This window comes from Phyllobates terribilis, unplaced genomic scaffold (assembly GCF_046119375.1).
Source record: "Phyllobates terribilis strain yellow unplaced genomic scaffold, ASM4611937v1 Scaffold_9__5_contigs__length_417890890, whole genome shotgun sequence".
NCBI lineage: Eukaryota > Metazoa > Chordata > Amphibia > Anura > Dendrobatidae > Phyllobates > Phyllobates terribilis.
The window spans coordinates 100,716,556-100,741,532 of NW_027362769.1; the positions used below are offsets into that span (position 1 = coordinate 100,716,556).

Genomic DNA, 24,977 nt, shown 5'->3' on the forward strand with positions numbered 1-24,977 from the left:
CACATGCAGGGATTGCTTGTTTGTTAGGCAATCCCTGTATGTGTTGCGGCTGTCTAAAAGCTACGAGACATGCAGCCGCTGTGACGCAAACATATCTGATGAGCATGGCGAAGACACTCGGTTAGGACTCAAGTGTGCTCGGATAGCACCTTATTCGAGCAACACTAGTGCTCAACAAGCAATCATTGGGGGGGGTTAATTATTTTTTTTATAGAAATCAAAATAACTTGGTTGAGCAAATGCAAATCAAATTTGTGGCGATTTTTTAGGAATTCGCCTTATTCAGTAAATTCGAACAACTTGCTTAGCGCGAATCGCGTAAAATTGTAGCCACTATTTCACACATTGCACAAGATTTCATCAGTGATAGAAGGCTTACTTGACTTGCCAGGCAGGGTTATCCATAATACATTGCAGCTATAATATCCCATGGTATAGCCTAGCCAGTCACAAGTGACTATCATAGCCTGTTTAAAAGCAGAGGCCGGGAATGCAGCAGCTATTTTATGCTGAATCTGGATAGCGAGAGGACATTGGTGTGTGAAGAACAGGCTGTTACCATGCAGTAACCCTAAGCTATGTATGTTGAGGTCACTTTGACAGTTCCTTTCCTGTTATTAGGTCCCCACCCTGGGCCCATTTCTATAATAATGTCCCTCATTCTTGGCCCTTTCTGTAATAATATCTCGCGTCCAGGCCCCTTCTAATAATAATATTTTCTGTTCTGACATTCTTAACCAAAACATTTACAAAAAATAATCAACTCTTCTTCTCCCATAGTCAGTACAGAGGCCAGCAGCTGACTTCAGCTTGCCCTCCACGGGCAGTGCATGACATCACTGCCATGAGCCACCCATGACGACCACACCAACGTCAGTTCTGGACTCTGAGTGGCTGGTGGGGGGAATTGCAGTGCAGGGAGCCCGCGGGTCTCTGCACCACAATACATTTCAGCTGAATATGCGTCCCCAGAAATGGGCACTAGCGTCGTCTGGTCCCCTTCCCGCATGGGTCCAGTCGTGGTCACACCCGTTGCGACCAAGATCGTTACGCCCTAGCTTGGTGAATTCTGTCTCTGGTAGGTGCCTGCGTGATTGTCCATGACTGTCATAAATTTTACTAAAGCATGACTATGCATTCGTAGCTTCATCTCAAGTGAAACTGAGAAACAGGACTTGATTCATTCTTGGGATCTGTGGGGGTCTTAGCTGTCAGACCTCCACCATTTTAACTTTAGACATGGCACAAAAAAGTGTTTTTCTGGGACATCTTCTTTAATGAAACAACTTCTAATAATTTTTGCTAGTCTCCTTTCACACTTTCACATCACATTGACGAGATTCATATTCCTATGTCTTTTTTTGCTTATAATGAGGGACAGATCTCATAACTAAAGGGGAAACAGCTCCTAAGGATATTAGGAAATAGTTATCTTTACCCGTGTGCCAAAGTTCAATTCTACTTTTCAGCAAAAAAAAAAACCAAAACATACATACTAGTGAGGGGATCTTTTAATCTTTTAAAAATGATGTGCACGATGAGGGACCATAAACTAGATTGTTACATTTAGGTTGTTGCATCCTCCAGATCTCAAGCTGAATTCCCAACACGAAAAGGGAAACAAACCCTTATTTCCATCTAAAATGAAGCTGGAACTTTATTGCCCTATTTAAGATTAAATAAAGTTTTGGGTTTTGTTTTCTAAATTTTAGAAACTTTCTTACCACTATGGGCTACACTTGTAGATTTCTGCATATCTCTTTTCACTTCCCGTAAATTCCCACTAGTTGCCTGTGACTATGGCAAGACAAGAATTAATTGAACAAGAAGTTGTGTCTATATTGTTTCAGTTCTCGAGTTACAACCAGACGACACTTTGAATTCAACCATAGAGTAATCCACCTAAGTGTCAGCCATATTTAAATGTTAATGTAGTCCCTTCCTGAATTCTAATAATGACCTGACTCCACTCAGCTCCCATGTTTGGGAAGCGTCGTCATCTGCTCAGAAAGGAATCTTACACTTTAAAGCCCTGGAGACTTCCGGAGAGTACACTTTGTGTTGCTCTGTCCTCATTGCATTTGTTTGCACAGACAGGAACTTTGGGCATGATCTGCCCTCTCTCTCATCATCTGTCAATTGCCAGAGGATTCTCAACTCAAGAGGCCACAAGTTCTTCACTGCTGAGCAGACAATACCTGGAAAAGTGGTTCAGGTAGTTGAAGCAAAATGTTCCCTTGTGCTTTTAGGTGAAGCTTTTCTCTGCACCTTTCTTTGTGGCTGTCATTCTGGAGTTACACAGACAGTAGTCCTCCACTGTAGAGCATCTCAGATTTGCAGTTTTTGACTTTTTAGGCTGTGTGCGGTGAGTTTTTGACGTATATTTTCTACAGCTATTAGGTAAATTAGGTTTATTGCGTTTTTGAGTGCATTTTTTTTTACATAGTTTTTATCTCTTTTTGGCATGTCGTGTTTTAAAGCAAAGCTGCTTTGATTTTTATTCTTCCTTGTATTTGGCTTTGACAAAACTTTATTGATAAAGTTCATGTCTGCATTACATGCATTTTTTAATGTGTTTCTTCCGCGGAAATGCATTAAGAACGCATGTTAATTTTTACTTTCAGATTTTCCGCATCTAATGCAAGTCTATGGGAAAATCTGCACATTAAACTAAGCATACCCGCAAGAGAAATTGACGTGTTGCAGATTTGAAACACGCAGCGCAGGTCAGTTAACGCTGAGTAAAAAAAGCTCAGAGGACACGAGATTTCTATAAATCCCATCCACTTTGGAACTGTAAGATGCTACGTTTTTGTCGCAGTTAATGTGCACAGTGTCAAAACCAAATCAAAAACTCATCATGACCACCCAGCCTAAAACTTACTTTTGATTTAGATTTTATTCGTTTTTTCATTCTGTCTCTCGTTATCTAGCTATAAATGGAGGAGAGATGAATTTGTCAGGAAGAGGAGAGTCTGACAGTTCACCCTGATATCATGATTTGATTGCAGTGCTCCTCCTAGATTATTGTAAATCTCTAATGATTAATATAGCAAAAATACCTCGGCTTCTTATGTATGTTTCCAATCACAAAAGACTTTAGAATAGTGACTAGCATTGATCTATGGCAGAAGTGCTCAATTCATTTTTTTTGAGGTGCCGCATGAGAGACTCCAGCTATTGGAAAAAGCCGAATTATTATTATTGAATTATTAATATTTTATATTATTATTTTATTGCTCAATGTAGGGCACAATTAAGTTTGGTGAATTGCTGCTATTACTAATATATGGTATAAGATGGCTTATTGTAACATGTATTCTCACCTGTAGCATCTAATAACAACAATATTAATTCAATGTTTTTTGTAAAGTTTATAAATTATACTGCTTGTTTTATTCAACCTTAATCATATACAAGTTTAAAACATACCTTAATCTGCTTTAATTCTTACAATGATCACTCCATGGACTCTATACGTGTCCTGTTCTCTGTGTTTCTCTTTCTTTTTATCTCACAATCCCACTCTACTTTTTTCTCCTTCTCCTGCTCTTTGTGTTGTTTCTGTTTCTATTCTCACACTCCTTTTGCTTCTCCGTTGGCTTTACAATGTAGTGTTTGTACCTGACCTGCATTTAATGGTCAGGTCTACGTATCTACACAGGTCAGGTGCACACACACTGCAGCGCCGACAGGAACAGCAAAGTAGCCCTTGGGCTGCAGTTTAGACAGGTCTGGTCTATAGTGTCCAGGGATGCTAGTTGTCATGCATGTACCACACTCGCACATGTGTAAAGGAAGTAAGGAAGACTTACTATAGAGAGATCCCTAGCCGCACAACAAAAAACACCACCTCAGACCTGACTCCTTTAAAGACCGTCAAGGGGTTTCTCAAGCCTCCTGAGGAACCAGAGGTGAGGCCGCAACACACTGTCAACAAGAGGAGAGGGAAGAGTGCAGGTGGGCACAAGACCCAGGGTGAGAAACTTAAGCACATTAATAAAAGGTGAGAGAGGGAATAATAAGGAGAACTAAACAATAAACAAAACTAGTATATCGTCCTAGAAACCTAACAGTGGTAAAGAGAAAATGTACTGGAAAGGTAGGCAAATAGGCACACAGCAAGAATAGAAGCAGTGTAAATTTAGCAGGGAAAATCCCTTTGATAAAGGGCTGATACTCCTTAGCACAAATCCACCTTGAAGTATTGCCAGCAAGGAAGTGCAGTGAGCGAATAATATGTAAAGCCCAGAACGTGATAGGGCAAACCAAAATGGAAAAATGGAAAACACATGGAGAGAAGCAAACCAAGAAGGGAGAATAAAGATAATAGGAAAAGTCCGCATTTGGACAGGGCTGGAAAAGAGCAACAGCTCAACAAACAGAAGAGCCGACCATAAAAAAACAGATCACTAAATTGAATCCCCAAACCGTGCCATGACCCCAGCAATCTGTAAATTCCTGGAAAGTCCGCAAACAAAGAGGATTTTTTTATCTGGAGACCATAACAGAAATGTGATGCCCCTGTGATTTTCCAGACATTGTGCAGGTTATTATGATCATAATTATCATAATTATGTTAGTCACAGTAGGTACATAAAATTTCTTTACATTAGTATTTTTATCTTTAGAGATATACAGTTACAGTTTTTAAATTTGACAGTCTGTGATGTTTGGAGTTGTCTAAAAAATAAAAATAATCAGGTAATCCTGTAAACTATACATTTTATTTTATGATTTAAAAGTAACTAAAACGTTTTAACATTTTTTATATTTTACTGCCCTTTCTTTTTAATTGCAAGCAGATCACTGGGGTCCGATTGATAAGACCCCCACCACTCACCCTCCCCACCATCCCGCAGAGGCTATGAAACCTGTACTGACTCAATAACTAGAGAACGAATGTAAGGCTCTTGAGACACCGTTTCTTGGCTATCTTTATGTATTGGTACTCACACAAAGATATTTCATCAGATAGCTTGACTCGACTGCAAAGGCACGTATGAAGATTCCATAAGAAAGTTTATTTTCAAGCTGAATTCTTGTAGTTATGCACAATTACAGTAGGTAAAAAAAATACTATTCAAGACATGAGCTTCTACAATGGCTGACATACTCAGAATGAGGAAGAAGAATGGAGGGGTTACTGACATCAGAGCAAGGAAGGCAGACAGGGAGAGAGGGAGGACAAACTTCTTAAAGGAAAACCTTACTACATAGCACCACAACAGGCACAATACAATACTGTATGATTTCTAATTTGTGGAACATGACAAAATAGTGCATTCTATTGAATCTGTATCGTGCTCTGTGTGCGCTCTCAAACAGAAGCTATTTTCTCCTGTCACCTCAACTGTGCACCTCTCAGAAGAGTTTTAGACAATTGATGGGGGTCACACGTGAGACCATGACTGGGGTCCAAACCAACATAAAAGGTTTAGTTACCCTTTAACAATGATATTGATACCATTTAAAATAAACCATGACTATATAAATCTTTAGTGTTTTTCTCTTGGTTTGATATTTTGGCATAGTTGAAAAGTTGTTGGCAACTTTTACTCCCACAAGGAACCTTAAAATGTAATCTTGAAATTGTAATGCAACTCGAAAACGCTGACCTGCTGCTAAAGTTTCTTTTTCTGAGGGTATTATACTATACAATAGGGAAATGCTGAGCTTGGATTTATATAGTTTGTTATAAATTTGAATTAGTTTTCTTGTGTAAAAAGCAGTTTAAAGGGAATATGTCAGCAGGTTTTTCCTATGTAATCTGAAGACAGTTGGAGATGGAGGCTTTAGATACAGAGTTGAATGATGTGTCATTTATTACCCTGTGTGCTGTTGTTTACTTATAGTGAAGGTTATATCACTTGTGATTAGCATTGCTGGGGACTACACTAGTTTGACTCCACCACCTCCCCCTGTGATAAGCAGCTCAGCTCAGTGTTACTTGCCATTGTATATAGAGAGGCTTGTGTAGGCGAGGGCATCTTTCTCAGCTCTGCTGTATTCTACATCTGAAAGCTTTGATTGGGTCAGAACGGCTGCACCCAGTAAACTAAGTGATACATAAGAATCATGGTCTCTTTTCCTACATTATGCTGCTCTCAGATGAGGTAGCAAAAACCTGCTGACAGATTCCTTTTTACTCACGGACAAGCCGTGAGGCCGGGTAGTCAAACGTTCTGGGGTTAGATAACAAGAAAGCATGTCGTAAATTAAGGGGAAAGACAAAGGCATAGTCAGGTCACGGTCCGAGGTCAGAATACCACGAAGATAGCGGATCAGAGCAAAGGGGTTAGGCAAACAGAAGGTCAGAGCAAGGTCCAAGGTCAGGCAGCAATAGATCAACAAGCAGAGCACTGAAATAGAAGGCAAACATGCACCACCGAGCAGATGCTACAACTGGCAGTGATCTGGGACTGAAAGCTTAGCTATGTAGCTAGGTAATAACTCAGAACAGGGAACACCTGAAGGAAGCTTTACATTTCACTAGGGCTTGGGCCACGTGCATACTTTCAGTATTTGGTGAGTTTTTTACATCAGTATTTGTAAGCCTAAACCAGGAGTAGAACAATCAGAGGAAAAGTATAATAGAAACACGTCACCACTTCTGCATTTTTTACCCACTCCTGGTTTTGTCTTACGAATACTGAAGTAAAAACCTCACCAAATACTGAACGTGTGCATGTGGCCTAAGGATTGTGCGTTGTTGAGAACAAACTCATTTTTGAAATTAAATATTTTTAAGATTTTTCAATTTAATTTTGATTGTCTTTTGCTCAGTTGTGGCTGAATCCAACCCTGTTACCTGACAGGCAGACGATATGAAGCTCTTCTATTTTCCTAGGAGAAGGAATATATTACGAGCAATAGAGAATGGAATGAATTAATAATAAATCAGGTTGACTCATTAGTCATTGCTGGTCTATGCTGTTGGCATTCTCAATGTTTTCTAACAGCCCATCTTATTTCTATGATCTAGCAAACATTGGGGCATTCATCAGTGCAATTACGACAGTGTTCTGGAGCTCAATCTGAGAGAGACATTTTTTTTTTTTTTTTTCTAGTAATATTTGGTGTCTCAAGGGCTGAGTGCTGAGAACCTCTTCAGCGTCCATTATGGTGAAGAGTGCGCCACACACTTTACTAACAGTCCATACTGAGGGACTGCACAGTATGAGTGAACATGCCCCATTGATATGAAAATGGATTATGAGAACTTGATTGATTTTTTTTTAAAACTATTTGAGAATATTTTGGACAAATGGATTTTCATAGGAATTTGATTTAGATTCTTGGCTACTTATAACTTGTAGCCTGTGTGAGTGTATGTGCAAGTGGAAAAAAAGTTAAAAAAAGAAAAAAACACAGTCTGCACATAGAAAGTAGATCAATTAGACCAGATAGACACACATTCAACTTATAAGATGTGACACCTTATGTTGCAGTCAATGGAGTATACATTATGTTTGCATTATACATCACCGTGTAGACTTGTCACCCTATATACCTAGCGACAAATGAGCAGATGTCACCTCCGTGTGAAGACAAACGTGATGTATCAACTGCTCCCATCCAATATTCAGCAAAACATAGCTGTGTGTACAATGCAAGACAGTGCGTTTATATGTATTATCTTTCTTTTTAGATGGATCCTGTGCAAAAAGCAGTCATAAACCATACGTTTGGTGTTTCCATTCCACCAAAGAAAAAACAAGTCATTTCTTGCAATGTCTGCCAGCTTCGTTTTAATTCTGATGTAAGTATACATGATATTCTAATGGACAAAGAGGAGGAGTTATTATTGGATCGTTTGCTATATGTAGGATATGTCATTTGCTGTGCTCAGACCAGACATGACAAAGTGTCACTTGAATTCTTCAGAAAAATGTTCTCACCTTATCTCATGTACACGTCTGTATTAATAGGGTTCTTATTCCATTGTATGAGGCTTTTACTATAACTATGTCGGAAATTGTGGCAATACGTCACTAGGGAGCCGCGTGACTTCCATGATGTACTAGCTCCGTGGACCTGACTCTGCCATGAGCATGAGCATTATGCAGTCTGTAGTTATTTGACTTTTACAGTATCATAGTTGCCAACATTCTAGAATTTGCTGGACTGTCTCGAATTGTTGGAAACAACTGGCAAAAATGAAAACTGTCTTTTTTAGGTGGGCGGCGCTGCGGAAATGAAAAGCCTTGGGGTTTCAAAAGTTTTTTTTATTAATACCAACGCGTTTCTGCGGTACCTTTCTCAAGTTATAAAAACCAACAACCAAATGACACTTGTTTTTTATATCTAGAGAAAGGCGCCGTTCTGGCACCGAAACGCGTTGATATTAATACAAACCGATTGGGAATCCCAAGACTCTTCATTCCCACAGCGCAGACCGCCTAAACATGACAGTTTCCATTTTTGCCATTATACATCTGGAAGAACCATTTCCTCCAGCCACGGAGCAGCAGTAGCAGATTTCCATGCTTTATAGGTGTTGTGCCTGCATACAACACCTTCAGGTGAGCGCTACCATCGCTTAGACTTATCCTGTACCAAGAAGTTACCCTATTTTGCAAATTTTGGCATATCCCAAACCAGAAAGGGGCAAGACTATTGCTGCTGGGCTGAAGCGATCGCACAGATGAGCCGCTGTCCAATATGTCATTTGCACATGCTTTTATATTTGGCAATGCTCGGCAAATTTCTTTTCTATTTTGTACCTTCTTTTAACGACGAAGACCTACTTCATTCTATTACTATACATGATTCCCACTGATTAACCATTTATGGCCGATCAATGTGTTTTCCAGATGCTGAAATTCAACTAGTTAAATTGAGTCAGTCAGCACTGAACGACTGTTCAAACCAAGTACAGTGCCAGGTGCACCCTTGGTGTGGCTAAACCTTTAAGGGCACCTTCCCACCTACTTGTTTTTCCATCATCTCCGCTCCATAAAACCAGAGCTGTCAATCAAAGAAGGATGAGGGTGGAGCAGGGCCAGCTCCAGGTTTTTGTAGGCCCTGGGCGAAAGAGTGTCAGTGGGCCCCTTTAACACATACCACGATTCAGGATGCACAGATACCGCAGAGAAATATATGTATAGTACAATGCAAAGATTTCACTTCTTTCATTACATGAGCGATATCTATTGTAAATTCTACAATAGCTCAGAAACCGGCGAATTCTCTCAACGCACAGTGCAGACCGGACAATATAGTCCTCCATACAGTATTATGGGCCCCATATATTGCTCTATGCAGAATACCGTTCCCCATATAACGCTCCATGCAGGATACTGGTCTCCATATAACGCTCCATACAGGATACTGGTCTCCATATAACGCTCCATACAGGATACTGGTCCCCAAATAACGCTCCATACAGGATACTGGTCCCCATATAACGTTCCATACAGGATACTGGTCCCCATATAATGCTCCATACAGGATACTGGTCCCCATATAATGCTCCATACAGGATACTGGCCCCCATATAACGCTCCATAGAGGATACTGGCCCCCTCATAACGCTCCATACAGAATACTGACCCCCATATAACGCTCCATACAGGATACTGGTCCCCATATAACTCTCCATACAGGATATTGGTCCCCATATAACGCTCCATATAGGATACTGGTCCCCAATATACTGCTCCATACAGGATACTGGTCCCCATATAATGCTCCATACAGGATACTGGTCCCCATATAATGCTCCATACAGGATACTGGTCCCCATATAATGCTCCATACAGGATACTGGTCGCCATATAACGCTCCATACAGGATCCTGGTCCCCATATAACGCTCCATACAGGATACTGGTCCCCATATAACGCTCCACACAGGATACTGGTCCCCATATAATGCTCCATACAGGATACTGGCCCCCATATAACGGCTCCATAGAGGATACTGGCCCCCTCATAATGCACCATACAGAACACTGGCCCCCACATAATGCCCCATGCAGGATGTCACCCCCCCTTATAATGCTCCATGCAGGATGTCACCTCTACCCCCATATAATGCCCTATGCAGGATGTCACCTCTCCCCCCCATATAATGCCCAATGCAGGATGCCACATCCCCTCGCCATATAATGCCCCATGCAGGATGTCACCTCTCCCCCCCATATAATGCCCCATGCAGGATGTCACCTCTCCCCCCATATAATGCCCCATGCAGGATGTCACCTCTCCCCCCACATAATGCCCCATGCAGGATGTCACCTCTCCCCCCCATATAATGCCCCATTCAGGATGTCACCTCTCCCACCCATATAATGCCCCATGCAGGATGTCACCTTCCCCCCCATATAATGCCCCATGCAGGATGTCACCTCTCCCCCCTTATAATGCCCCATGCAGGATGTCACCTCTCCCCCCATATAATGCCCTATGCAGGATGTCACAGGATACTGGTCCCCATATAACGCTCCATACAGGATACTGGTCACCATATAACGCTCCATACAGGATACTAGTCCCCATATAATGCCCCATTCAGGATATCACCTCTCCCCCCATATAATGCCCCATGCAGGATGTCACCTCTCCCCCCATATAATGCCCTATGCAGGATGTCACCTCTCCCCCCATATCACGCTTATGCAGGATGTCACCTCTTCCTCCATATAATGCCCCATGCAGGATGTCACGTGTTCCCCCCCATATAATGCCCCATGCAGAATGTCACTTGTCCCCCCCATATAATGCCCCATGCAGGATGTCACTTGTTCCCCCCCATATAATGCCCCATGCAGGATGTCACTTGTTCCCCCCCCATATAATGCCCCATGCAGGATGTCACTTGTTCCCCCCCATATAATGCCCCATGCAGGATGTCACTTGTTCCCCCCATATAATGCCCTATGCAGGATGTCACTTGTTCCCCCCCCACCATATAATGCCCCATGCCTCCATACATTAAAAAAAAATCAAATACTCACCTCACTTCTCACCTGCTCTGGACCCCACACCCGCCCTGGCGTTTTCCCGCTCTGCGCTGCCTGTGATGGCTCAGGAGAGAACGCGGTGTAAAGACGTCATTGCACCCTCTGACCTGAGATGTCACAGTGCAGCAGCCGCGGAAGAGACTGGAGCTGCTGTGGAGTCACGGGGAGAGGAAATTATTGTGCTGGGGCCCTGAGCAAGCGGGGGAAAGCGGGAACTGACACCGGCACCGCACCGCTCACAGGTCCCATAGCGCGCCGGGGTGCTCGATGGTGAGTGGGCCCCCCGCCTGCTCAGGGTGCCGGCACTGATTCCGGCCCTGGGGTGGAGATAGAAGGAAACCACATTGGACGGAAGGTGCACTTAACTGATCAGCCCCGCCATGGTGCACCGACCTCCTGTACTTGGTTTGAACAGTCACTCTGTGCTGCGGACTCTCCTTAAACTCTGATGGCCTATCAATGCCTTATTCTCAGAATACCTCATTAATACTAGAGTGCCATGAGAGATGTATGGCAATATCTCATATTCATTGACACAACTTATGCTATGCTGTTACTTGTAGTGCAGGCCAGAAACCATACCAGCTCAGATCAGAAGTTCTTCTTTGACACTTTTTTAAAAGGTAACGTTGTAAAGATTGTCAGTAGATGGATCACACACTTGTCAGAATATGAAACCCGGAACAGGGAAAATATATTGATAAATCTGCCCGACCTTGTTCTTGTTTATGGTCTCGCATACAAATGTAAAAGAGTCTACAGGCAAATCACCTCCATAGACTTCAATATACATAGGTCAATGCCAATATTTCAGACATTTATACCTGACTGTAAGGATATTCCCTGCCAATCCATTACTAACTAGTAGATCAGTGAAGCATAGATCATAGATGACTCAAAAGCCATGGCATTCCAATTAGCTATTCTTAATGGATAGACTTTTCTGTACATACTACTCAGCTCCTGTAGCTGGCCATGCACTTTAGGCCACGTTCACACCTTCAGTATTTGGTCAGTATTTTACATCAGTATTTGTAAGCCAAAACCAGGAGTGGGTGATAAATACAGAAGTGGTGATATGTTTCTATTATACTTTTCCTCTGATTGTTCCACTCCTGGTTTTGGCTTACAAATACTGATGTAAAATACTGACCAAATACTGATAGGCTAAGATGGCTTTCAGCTGAATGTTTGCTCACCTTACAGCTACCCTTTCTGAATCCCTTATACATAGGCACATGCACTCTTGACTCTTCAGGATGAATGAGATCTTAGTAGGAAGAATGGAGTACGCCGATGCCAGACACCTCTGGCCGATGCTCTATTCCCTTGACAGCAAAGGGATGGGGTATGTTGAAACCCACCTGCCCAATCCTTCTTTCCTTTTGATGTCAGAAAAAAAAAATCGGAAGGCCTCCATACACAGTGGATAATCGACTGGTCCCACAAAAAATTGTGGATTCAATTGACTTTAATGTGTATAAGGCCATACGGCTTAATTCATCCATCCTAATTAATAAGTTTACAGCTATTCCTCATTACTCCAATTTCATATATTTTCTTAATATGAATAAGGCTGTACACCGATGCCAGAAACATCTTTCGTCGGTTTATCTTCTCTGACAAGAAAAAGTACGGGCTTAAGATGAGGGAATAAATTCGAATTTCGAATGGAATTGAATTCTACAAAAATCTGCATTTGCCAAAATGTGTATTTTTTTGTAATTGGTTACCGCACGGATTCAGCTTAATGGCTGCCATTTTTCTAAACCGTAAAGTCCCCTTGCCTCACGCTGGGCCGGTATTTCCAGCTATGATGAGGAGGGTTCCGTGTGAACGTCATGATATTGCAGCGTGCGTTGTGACTTTGTTTGCGCATGCGTAAAACCCTTCCGGCTCCATCAAAGCCAGAAATCCCGGCCCAGCACGAGAGACCCAGGGATTTAATTGCATGCGGCGGTGATATGAAGATATGGAAGGACCAGATGGGTAACGGTGAGAACCCGAGGGGCAAGAGAGGTGAACAGTAAGGCGAGGATAAGGATTTTCTTTATTTTTTACATATATTACTCTATGGGGTCTAAAGAGAACCCAGATCATAATAACGGACATTACATTTTCAGAGAATAACTTATTCACAAATTTAATTTCCCTGGATAAAAAACCACGCGGATTTGAATTTTGACTGATCCGCTCATCTCTCGTACGGGCATGTTGAAATCCAAAAGCTTGTTCCTTTTTTTTTCCCGTCATGTGATATCAGACAAGAGTCAGGACACAATTATGCACAATAGATGGTCGTCCAATCCAGCCAAAATCAGCAATTTCCGTTGACATTCATGTAATGTATACGGGTCAGCTTTATTCCGTGTAATATGTATCTAGGGTATCATGTAGCTTTATTATGGAACCTTTAATAACTTATCATTTTTATATCTAAGCATACATTGGATAAATTGCATAAACTATTTATTAAAGCACTCAATGCTCGTCTTTCAAATTTGTATTTTTATTTTTTTATTATTATTATTATATCTTGATTCTGTTGTAGACGATCGAATGAAGAAAAAAAAAAAGCCAGAACATGATATTGTGTTGTAAGAACTAGAAATATATTTTGCCATTTCAAAGTACTAAAATATTGGTGCATGGGAACAATAGAAATACATGCCGCTCCTTACTTAGTATTGCAGGAATGTTCAGCAAGTCTAACAGAGATTGTTGTCTTTGGCAAGCGGAGATGACACATTAGGCCTGGTTTATCAGCTGTTTATACTAATGCCAGTTTATAGATCGGCACCAGCGCCTGTGCCAATTCTGTTGTGTCAGCTGTACCAAATGACCCGAGATCTAATAAGGATTATTCTTAATGGCTTAAGGAATCTGTGTTTCCATTGTGACAGATGCGCTCTACTCTCATCCGTGTACAATTCCATTTAGGATGCTATTTATTGCGCCTGTCGAGGACAAATAAGCAGAACATTGTTATGAAAGGTAGAAAGTTCAGTGGCTGAACCTGTTGGGTAGAAAGGGGATAGTAATTTGTTTTCTGGCGATTTGGCCAACCTATTACCCGCGTCTAAGTATTCTCTTTTTTTATAGGAGATATCTTTTATTATATCTCATATATAACTGTTCTTCGAGCACAGAGCACTTTACAGGTGTAGTGTACTGATCCGCACTATCCTCAGATAGGTTCAGCCATCCGGTGTTGAAGAGATTTTCTGATTTCGGAACAACTTCTGTGTCTGGCTGCATTTTTTTTTTCCAAAACAAACAGTACTTTACTCACCCTCCCTGGGTCCAACACTGATTCTCTGTCTCTCACTCTCTGTTACTGTCAACAGCGTTGTTTTCACGTCAACAGCACTGCAGACAATCAGTGAGCTCAAACTGCAGCTGGGGGACCACAGTTTTTCTTTTAGGGCTCATGCAGACAAGCATATAAATCGGACTTGTGATTTCTGATTTTTAATCTGACAGCCAACTGACCAATGTTATGCAATAGAGCTGTTCAGATGAACGATTTTTCTCTCGGTCCAACTATCCGTGAGAGAAAAATTGCACCATGCCGCTACTCTCTCCCGAGTTTTTGAAAAGACTCACCCAATCAAGTCTTTGGGTGAGTAAAAAAAATCAGATCCCACATGGAACATCTGAATTTTACGGATACATTTCTTCTTCATCATCAATATAGTCAACATTTCTAATATACACCTAGGAAACTTTATTTGTTCATGCACATTTTTTAAAAAGCAGTGTCTTACAGTTCTAGTGGATGGGATTTATAGAAACCTCATGCACACTGTGCTTCTTTTTAATGCTGCGTAAACTGACCTGTGGTGCGTGTTTCAAATCCGCAGCATGTCAATTTCTCTTGCGGGTACGCTGAGTTTTCTGTGCAGATTTTCTGCTTAGATTCGCATTAGATGCAGAAAATCAACATTAAAAAAAAGCGCACATGCGCTTTTAGTGCTTTTCCGCGGTGGAAACACATCAAAAACGCATATAAACTGCATCTAAATATAGCAATAAAGTTTTGTCAATTCAAAAAAAACAGGAAGTGTCAAAAACAATGCAGCTTTATTTAAAGCATGACACACCAGAGACGAAAAACCCAGGGTCAAGAACGCCATAAAAATGCATGTTAAAAAAACGCACACAAAAACGCAATGAAATAACACAAATAACCTAATTTAAATAATAGGTGCAGAAATTCTGCAACATCAAAAACCCATCATGGAAACAAAGCCTTAGGCTATGTGCCCAAGATGCAGAAATGAAGCAGAAAATTTCTGCAGCATTTCTGCATCTCCCTGGCAGAAAAAATGCATGCAGATTGTGCATGCGTTTTTCCTGCAGAATACATGCGGAATACATGCGGATTCACATGCGGACTGACAAGCACTTTCCAGGCGATAGCATCACTTGGAAAGTGCTTGACAACTAGGTCACACTGTATAAATCCATGCAACCGGCATGGATTTATACAGTGTGACCGTAAAAATAAAAAAAATAAAGCTATACTTACCTCCGGTGCCCCGCCGCGTTAGCTGTCGCGCTTCTTCCTGGTTCCTTCCTGGCTTGCCAGCATCTCGCGAGACAGCCTGCGGTCACATCTCAGGTCCTGGAAGGAGAAGCGCTGCAGGGGCCGCCGGACAGGTGAATATAAACTTTATTTGTTATTTTATTCTTTTTTTTACAGGTACAATGGTACCCAGGTCTGGATGAGAGTCTCCTCTCCTCCAGAACTGGGTACCATACGCACATTGAGACGCATATTATCCGCGTGTACAAATGTACAGACACGGATTCTATGCGTCTCAATGCAAGTCAATGGCGGCGCTTCCGCAAAATTAATGAACATGCTGCGGATTTATGAGCGCTGCAGAAACGCAGCATGTGCATTGACATTGCGGAATGCCATTGGGGACCAAGGGGTGCGGATTACCATGCGTTTTTGATGCGTTTCCGCTGCGGAAATTTGGCAGCGGAAATGCATGAAAAACGCATCGTGTGCACGCAGCCTTAGTGCTGAAAAAAATCCTGAAATTTGGAAAAAAAAATTATTTTGCTTTATTTTGCCATTTTTGGAGACCTGTAATGTTTTTATCTTTCCATTGATGGAGCTGAATAAGAGTTTGCAATTTGTGTGGTGAACCGATGTTTTTTATTGATACCAATATAAAACATTTTGATCACTTTTTATTGCATCTCTTATAAAGGTGAGCTGACCAAAAAAAAAAAAAGAATTCTGGCATTTAATTTTTTTTTCTATTTACTGTGTGTACGGGTTATTTATTTTGATTCATTATTTTTAATGGGGGTGATTTAAATTTTAATTTTTTTTTCTATTTTCAAAAAATGTTTTTTTTTTTAAATATATTTTTAGTCCCCTTAGGGAACTTGAAACTGCAGCCATCCGATCGATAATACTGCATATTGCATTACCGCAGTATTGCAGTCTGTAGTACAAATCATGGTCTCTTATGGAACTCTACCTGAGGATGGGCATATCAAGAGTACCAAGATGAGATCAGCATGGGGCATTCAGATACCCACTGGCTGACATGGTATGGTAACCTATTGGTACCCCACAATCTCATTGTAGGGGGACCTTTTGGAGCTTGTGCGCTTATGCACCAGCAGCAGCTGTCACGGGTGTGTTGCCACGAAGATCGTCACGAGTACACAGCCTGACTTCTCGCAGCTGACTTGTTGGTGCTTTGTGTTTTCTCGGCAGTGTAGGAGTTAATTCTCTCTCTCTCTGGGCTAGCTGAGGTCCAGCCTCGCCCAGCTGCAATCAATGCTTCTTTAGTGAGACTTCTTTATATTCCTGCAGGTCTGTTTGGGAGATGTCGGTGAAAGCTTTTCATTTAGACTTACAGAGCGGATCGTGGTGTTTGGAGTTGCTGAGATAAGTGTATTTGGAAGTGTGTTTTCCCTTTCCTCGCTTTATCATTTATCTCCTTTCCCGTTGGTGTTCCCTCTGTTGTAGTTGTTTAGAAGTTGTATGCAAGGTGGTTTTGGTTTTTCCCTTGTACTGTCTCGTTCGTCTAAATACTGTGTGTGGGCATATTATTTCTGGTTCCCTATTGTTGTGATCGGGGTCCTTCTCAGGACTAGATTACTTAGGTGCAGGGATCCTCAGAAGGTAGGGGTTACGCTGGCGGCCTGGACCTCTGTACCTTTAACAGTACCTCCAGGATGAGGGATTAGTCAGGGCCCCAGCTTAGGGTCAGCTTAGGCCCCCTACCTCCAGTATTCTGTGACAGTGTGACATTTTCACCGACCGTCTTAGTTTTTCTCCAGCTACCATGGATCCAGTAGCCGGTCTAGCTCGGCAATTGCAGAGTTTGTCCATGGGGCTGGCGGACGTTAGGTCCAAGGTTTTGCATCCTCTGGAGCAAGCCGGACCAGAACCTAAAGTAGCTCTCCCTGACAGGTTCACTGGGGGGCGGGACAAGTTTTTTGTTTTCCGGGAGGCATGCAAATTGTACTTTCGGCTGTGGCCTCGGTCATCGGGCAGTGAAGAACAAAGGGTGGGAATTGTCATCTCGCTCCTACAAGGGGACCCACAATCTTGGGCGTTCTCTCTTCCCCCAAGCTCCCCGGTTCTCCAGTCAGTGGATAGGTTTTTCGCTGCTCTGGGACTCGTATATGATGACCCAGATCGGATCTCCCTTGCTGAGTCTAAGTTACGTAGGATTCAGCAGGGAGATCGTCCGGCGGAGGAATTCTGTTCGGAGTTCCGTAGGTGGGCCACGGACACCCAGTGGAATGACCCGGCTCTTAGGAGCCAGTTTTGTCATGGTTTATCCGACAAATTACAGGATGTGTTGGCACAGTATGACTCTCCCGCGTCACTGGAAGCCGCTATGGCCCTTGCTATTCGCGTTGACAGACGGCTTCGGGAGAGGTGCGGGATAACTCTACCCCCTGTAATGTCTCCACCTCCTACAAGGTCCCCTCATATGGTGGTTCCCCTGGTCAGTCCGGAGGAGCCTATGCAATTAGGAGGGACATCATTTCGGGGAAGGGGACCGGTGGTGCGCCATAAGACAGGAAGGTGTTTTCTCTGCGGGAAAAAGGGACATTTTATTGGGGGGTGTCCATCCCGTCCCTTGCAGAGTAAAGAGTCGTCGAAAAAACTGTTGATCCCAGGTTGTGTGGTGGACGGCAATCTGGGAGTAGGTATTTCGTCCCTAGGTTCGTCTCAGTTTCTCGTACCGGCGGAGGTGGTGGTGGGTACGAGAACTGAGAGGATATCTGTTCTTCTGGATAGTGGGGCCGGGGCTAATCTGGTTGATGCTCGGTTTGCCCGGGTTCAAGGTATGCGATTGAGTGAGTTGGCTAAACCCATCCCCATATTCTCGATCGATGCCAGACCTCTCGGTCAGGGAAGTTTTTTGCAAGCTGTGCATGGCGTAAAACTTCAAGTGGGGGCAATACATAAAGAACTGTTGTCTTGCTACGTGTTGGAGGGTCTTCCCACTCCTATAGTGTTGGGCCTTCCTTGGTTAGCTAAGCATAACCCGGTTATTAATTGGCAAACCAGAGAGATAAGCCAATGGAGTAAATTCTGTAATAAAAACTGCATGAACACGGTCATCGGTGCGGTTACTCCTTGGGTCTTACCTCCATTTCTGGCGGACTTTGAGGATGTATTCTCGGAGAATGGGTGTCAGGAACTACCTCCTCATCGCGTGTATGACTGTTCTGTAAAACTGCTCCCTGAGGCCAAGTTACCTAAAGCTAGGTTGTATAACCTTTCTGGTCCTGAGAGGCAGGCCATGAAGGATTATATTTCTGAAAGTCTGGCTAAGGGGCATATTAGACCTTCATCTTCTCCGGGGGCCGCGGGGTTCTTCTTTGTTAAGAAGAAAGATGGAGGCCTACGCCCTTGCCTGGATTTCCGTGAACTTAATCGGATTACGGTCCGAGATCCGTATCCGCTCCCACTTATTCCCGATCTCTTTAATCAGATCGTGGGCGCCAAATGGTTCTCTAAGTTGGATCTCAGGGGGGCATACAATCTGATTAGGATGAAGGAGGGGGATGAGTGGAAGACGGCTTTTAACACTCCGGAGGGGCATTATGAGAACCTTGTCATGCCATTCGGTCTGACTAATGCCCCGGCGGTGTTTCAACACTTTGTTAATGATATTTTTCGCCACCTGGTGGGACAGTTTGTTGTCATATATCTGGATGATATCTTAATTTACTCGCCGGATCTGGTGTCTCATCAGGAGCACGTTAGACAGGTGTTACAGATCTTGCGGGATAATAAACTGTATGCCAAGTGGGAAAAGTGTGTGTTCGCCGTACAGGAACTCCAGTTTTTAGGCTTCCTGGTTTCAGCGTCCGGTTTTCGTATGGACCCTGGGAAAGTGCGGGCAGTTCTTGAGTGGGATCGGCCGGAGAATCTTAAGGCACTACAACGTTTCCTGGGGTTTGCTAACTATTACCGGAAGTTCATTCGTAATTTCTCGTCCATGGTTAAGCCTCTCACAGACATGACTAAAAAGGGGACGGATTTTTCTAGGTGGTCTGACAAGGCTTGTCAAGCATTCTCCTCCTTGAAAAAATGTTTTGCCTCGGCACCCATACTCATTCAACCTGATGCGTCTCAGCCATTCTTTGTAGAGGTAGACGCTTCCGAGGTAGGGGTGGGAGCAGTATTGTCACAGGGTTCGTCCCCTGGTAAGTGGCATCCGTGCGCCTTTTTCTCTAAAAAATTGTCGTCCGCTGAGAGGAATTACGATGTCGGCAATAGGGAACTCTTGGCCATTAAGTTAGCTTTTGAGGAGTGGCGCCATTTTTTGGAGGGGGCAGTTCATCCGGTCACCGTCATCACCGATCACAAGAACCTGCTATATCTGGAGTCCGCTAAACGTCTGAATCCCAGACAAGCTAGGTGGTCATTGTTTTTTACCAGGTTTAATTTCGTCGTTACATATCGTCCTGGGTCTAAAAATGTAAAGGCGGATGCCTTATCTCGTAGTTTCCCTGGGGCCGGGAATACGGACGACCCGATTCCTATTCTTCAGGAGGGGGTGGTGGTTTCGGCAGTATGCTCTGAGCTGGAGGAGGAGATATTGGAGGCTCAGGGGGACGCCCCTGTTGGACCTCCGGGGAGACTGTTCGTTCCAGATCAGTTGCGACAAAAGGTGATCGAGGCACACCATAACTCAGTTTTTGCAGGACACCCGGGGAGTAAAGCAACTGTGGATCTCCTCTCGCGTCGGTTTTGGTGGCCTAACTTACATAAAGAGGTGGTAACTTTTGTCGCGTCCTGTGGGGTTTGTGCGCGCTCTAAGACCTCACATACCCGTCCGTCTGGGGCCCTTTTACCTTTGAAGATCCCGGAGCGTCCTTGGACTCATCTGTCTATGGACTTTATTACGGACCTCCCTCCGTCTTCGGGTAAAACGGTCATACTCGTTGTAGTGGACAGGTTCAGCAAGATGGCACATTTTATCGCTCTTCCGGCTCTCCCTAATGCTAAAACTCTTGCGCAGGTGTTCATTGGGGAGATTGTGAGGCTTCACGGGGTACCCTCCGAGGTGGTGTCTGATCGGGGGTCTCAGTTTGTGTCCAAGTTCTGGAAGGCGTTTTGTGCACGGCGGGGGATGCATTTGTCATTCTCGTCGGCTTTTCATCCTCAGACCAATGGTCAGACGGAACGTATGAACCAGAGCTTGGAGACATATCTTCGGTGTTTTGTGTCAGAGAACCAGGAGGACTGGGCTTCTTTCCTACCTCTGGCAGAGTTTGCTCTCAATAATAGGCGGAGCGAGTCCACTGGTAAGTCCCCGTTTTTTGGGGCATATGGTTTTCACCCCCAGTTTTGTACTTTCAGTAGGGGGGGCTCTTCGGGGGTTCCGGAGGAGGAACGATTTTCCTCATCTCTCGCTTCAGTATGGAGAGGGGTGCTGAAGAATCTGAATACTATGGGGAACCGATACAAACGTATGGCTGATAGGAGGAGAGTGTCTGGTCCGGACCTAAGTGTGAACGATCAGGTATGGTTGTCTACCAGGAATATTAAACTTAAGGTTCCCTCCTGGAAACTGGGTCCCAGGTTCATCGGGCCGTACAGAATCAGTTCTGTTATTAATCCGGTGGCATTCCGTCTTGACCTCCCCCCTACGTTTAAAATTCACAACGTGTTTCACAGATCATTGCTTAAGAGGTATGTGGCGCCGGTGGTACCGTCACCTTTACCTCCCCCTCCTGTGGTTGTCAATGGTAACTTGGAGTTCCAGGTATCGAGGGTCATTGATTCACGCTTTAATCGCCGGTCCCTTCAGTACTTGGTTCATTGGAAGGGGTATGGTCCTGAGGAGAGGATGTGGGTTCCTGCGTCGGATATTAACGCAGACCGATTAGTTCGGGCCTTCCACACGACTCACCCGGATAAACCTGGCCCTGAGGGTCCAGAGGCCCCTCGTAGAAGGGGGGGTACTGTCACGGGTGTGTTGCCACGAAGATCGTCACGAGTACACAGCCTGACTTCTCGCAGCTGACTTGTTGGTGCTTTGTGTTTTCTCGGCAGTGTAGGAGTTAATTCTCTCTCTCTCTGGGCTAGCTGAGGTCCAGCCTCGCCCAGCTGCAATCAATGCTTCTTTAGTGAGACTCCTTTATATTCCTGCAGGTCTGTTTGGGAGATGTCGGTGAAAGCTTTTCATTCAGACTTACAGAGCGGATCGTGGTGTTTGGAGTTGCTGAGATAAGTGTATTTGGAAGTGTGTTTTCCCTTTCCTCGCTTTATCATTTATCTCCTTTCCCGTTGGTGTTCCCTCTGTTGTAGTTGTTTAGAAGTTGTATGCAAGGTGGTTTTGGTTTTTCCCTTGTACTGTCTCGTTCGTCTAAATACTGTGTGTGGGCATATTATTTCTGGTTCCCTATTGTTGTGATCGGGGTCCTTCTCAGGACTAGATTACTTAGGTGCAGGGATCCTCAGAAGGTAGGGGTTACACTGGCGGCCTGGACCTCTGTACCTTTAACAGTACCTCCAGGATGAGGGATTAGTCAGGGCCCCAGCTTAGGGTCAGCTTAGGCCCCCTACCTCCAGTATTCTGTGACAGTGTGACAGCAGCTCCCTTGAAAGCACCATTCCAGCATTTTTTTTTATTTCAGCACTGGAGTGGTGCCACTAATGTAAGTTCTCTGCCCCTACTCTTATACTTACCAGCTGTCATCTTCATCTGTTATTGGTTCCATTCCGGTTGTCTTCTTCAGGTTCTGACCTTCCCAGATCACTCCAGTGTTTGCTCGGCAATCTAGAAGTCACTACTCAATGTAAATCTATCAGAGCCTGAATGAGGGCAGAACGGGGCTCTCGTAGACTTACATGAGAACTTGTGACTTCCGGTCACTCAGAAGTTGCAGTCAAAAGATGGAGGAGCGGAACTGGAGCGGCACTGGGAAGAGCTGAAGATGGTGGCTAGTAAATATAATACTAGGGGTAGGGAACTTACATTAGTGGCACCACTTCAGCATTGAAATAAAAAAAAATCGCTGGAGTGGGGCTTTATATGCCGCTGTCGAAAATTAACAGTTCCATCTAAGCGGTTAACAACCGAGGCCAGAGCTCAGTTGCAGTGGATGGAGATTAATTTCTGTCCTACTTTACACCTGTGGACCTCTTCCCAGGATACTTATTCATGGCCTACTGCAGAAATGAACTAAGAACCTTATTAAAGAGCGTTTGGGAGCAGCTTTAGTTCACTTCCATTTCCAAAACTTCCTAAATGTTCTAGGATATGGTAGTTGCAATCAATGGAATGAGCAGAAGCCTTGAAAACTATCTCCCGCTGAGCACCATCAATAATTTTTATTGAGGAGAGGTCACCCTGAGCGTTAACGTCGGAGGACTTCATTGACATATACATTTATTATAACTTTATTTAGTATCCGCTTTTGATACATTTCGAGCCTGTCTTTTACTGTCAATTATGGAACATTACAATGCTAAATTATGCAGCAGATGCTAAAGGAAATCTGGGTTATCTATCCCGAAGAATGAAATACAAAAAACAGCATCTTTCTTTTTCCTGAGGAAGAGAAGCAGATTCATAGGAAGGAAATTGGCCGCCTGCCACCGTGTGTCATCCTGAATGAATCACCTCACAAGTTTGCCGTCATTATAAGTTTGAAGCGCTAAATTATTTATCAGTATTGCAGAGAATGCAATAATTCCAGCTCATCTGATGACCCAATATAACGCATGTCTTCCATTTACATAAAGCCCCGAGTCTATGTCACATATAATGGCTTTCTGAGGCCATTTGACGTTCTTGTGAATGAAAGATGTTGGAATACTAAAGCCAATTACAAAAAATGCTCCCTGTAGACTCTGAGCCGAGCAGTCTCCATGGCTGTGAAAGGGAGTCTAGAGATTTATATGTATAAGTAAAATTGTAAGTGTGTTCTAATAGATAAATATGTCATTTCTGAATAGAATCTGCAGAGGGATTTGCGTAATTGAACAGCGTTGATTTTGAGATGTGGTAGGAGTAGAAAATTGGAAGGAAAAAATGACTTCAAAACATCATTATTGGGTAAAGGCTGCAGACATGGCCATTATATAGTTTAGGCTGATAACAGGCTAGTCCATCACTGGCACTATATTGATGCCTTGACATTTTGGGGTTACCACTTTTGGGTTTTATCTCTTGGACAGCAATCAGATTCCCTGAATCGACCATACAGATATGTGTAAGAAGACAGGCAGATGTCAGACCTTACCAGAACCACTTTTCTTGATGGAAACAATAGATATGGAAAGTTAAAACCCCAATGGTCTTTCTTTCCTTTTGTGTGTGTCTTGTGTCTGTTCTGTGCTGTTTTCTATAGTGTTCATCATCTTCTTAGTTCTCATAACTTTTTTGATATTTGTATTGGATTCGAAGGGCTAATTGGAATATCTTTGACTAACCGAGCCATGTTGGTACAGTTCCCTCCAAAGCCCTTCATTTATCTAAGATGCGTAATTGTACACGTATATCACCTTTTACTGTTTCATTGCTTGCCTATGTGATTCATCTTTCCAATGTTTTCTGTAAGTTTTGGATCTGCTGATTTAAAAAGTAAAGTGTAAGAAAAAACAACTACTGATCTACTTTTTTTCCCTGATATTAGTCATTAAAGGTGTATTCTCAAGTTTAGGGCTCATGCAGACGGCCGTACATTCTATCATCCAAGAGAATCATACCGATTATGCAAATGACACCAAACTCTGATCAGAATGTGAGCATATTTTGATCTGATTCTCTCGGATAAGGAGAAGATGGAGAACAAAATTTCTCCGTCTTCTTCATTGTCAGTGCGTGGAAATTTTTTCCTCGGATCGACTCAGTGCGTGGAAATTTTTTCCTCGGATCGACTCTGTCCGAGGAAAAAAAAAACAAATCGGACAGCTATCCGACGTTTTGTCGGATCGTACTCGGACAGAAAATATGTCCGTCTACACCTGCCCTTAGTTTCAAAGTTATCCCCTATCCAAAGTGATAGGGGATAACTTTCTGATCACTGGGGGTCAGACCGCCGTAGCCCCCCAGCAATCCCAAGCCCCGGCTGAATAGAGTGGTGGTTGATCATGTGCACTATTGCATTCACCCTTATTAGTAGTGCCGGAGATTGCCAAGCTCTGCACTCGGCTGATCTTCAGTATTTCCATAAGGCTGAATGAGGCAGCAGTGCATATGATCGACCTCCACTCCATACAGCTGGGGTTCTTTTGAGCCCCAGTTCTTGGGATCGCTGAGGGCCACGGCAGTCGGACTCCTAGAAATCTGCAAATTACCCCCTAGCCAGTCGATAGGGGATAACTTTTAAACTTGAGAATACTCCTTTAAGCCAGGGTATAAGAGACCCAAAACACAAGGGGTGTAAGTTATAATTACTAGTACAAAATACATTGGTACAACCAATTGGATTTTGTCATTTTGTTCAAATGCCGGCAGTGAGTTAAAAGGCTTATCCAGGGAAAATATATATTCTTGTA

General features: G+C 43.3%; 1 protein-coding gene across 3 annotated transcripts in view; it reads left to right on the top strand.

The window, feature by feature from the left end:
- ZNF385B (zinc finger protein 385B) overlaps positions 1-24,977 on the top strand; it is a 528,613-nt gene that overhangs the window by 386,045 nt on the left and 117,591 nt on the right. For 2 of the 3 annotated variants that reach the window (XM_073646802.1, XM_073646801.1), the window contains exon 3: positions 7,652-7,762. The exons of the other annotated variant lie outside the window; for it this stretch is intronic. In XM_073646802.1, coding sequence (XP_073502903.1) covers positions 7,652-7,762 — 111 coding nt within the window. The remainder of the gene's footprint in view (positions 1-7,651; positions 7,763-24,977) is intronic. 3 annotated transcript variants of the gene reach the window in all.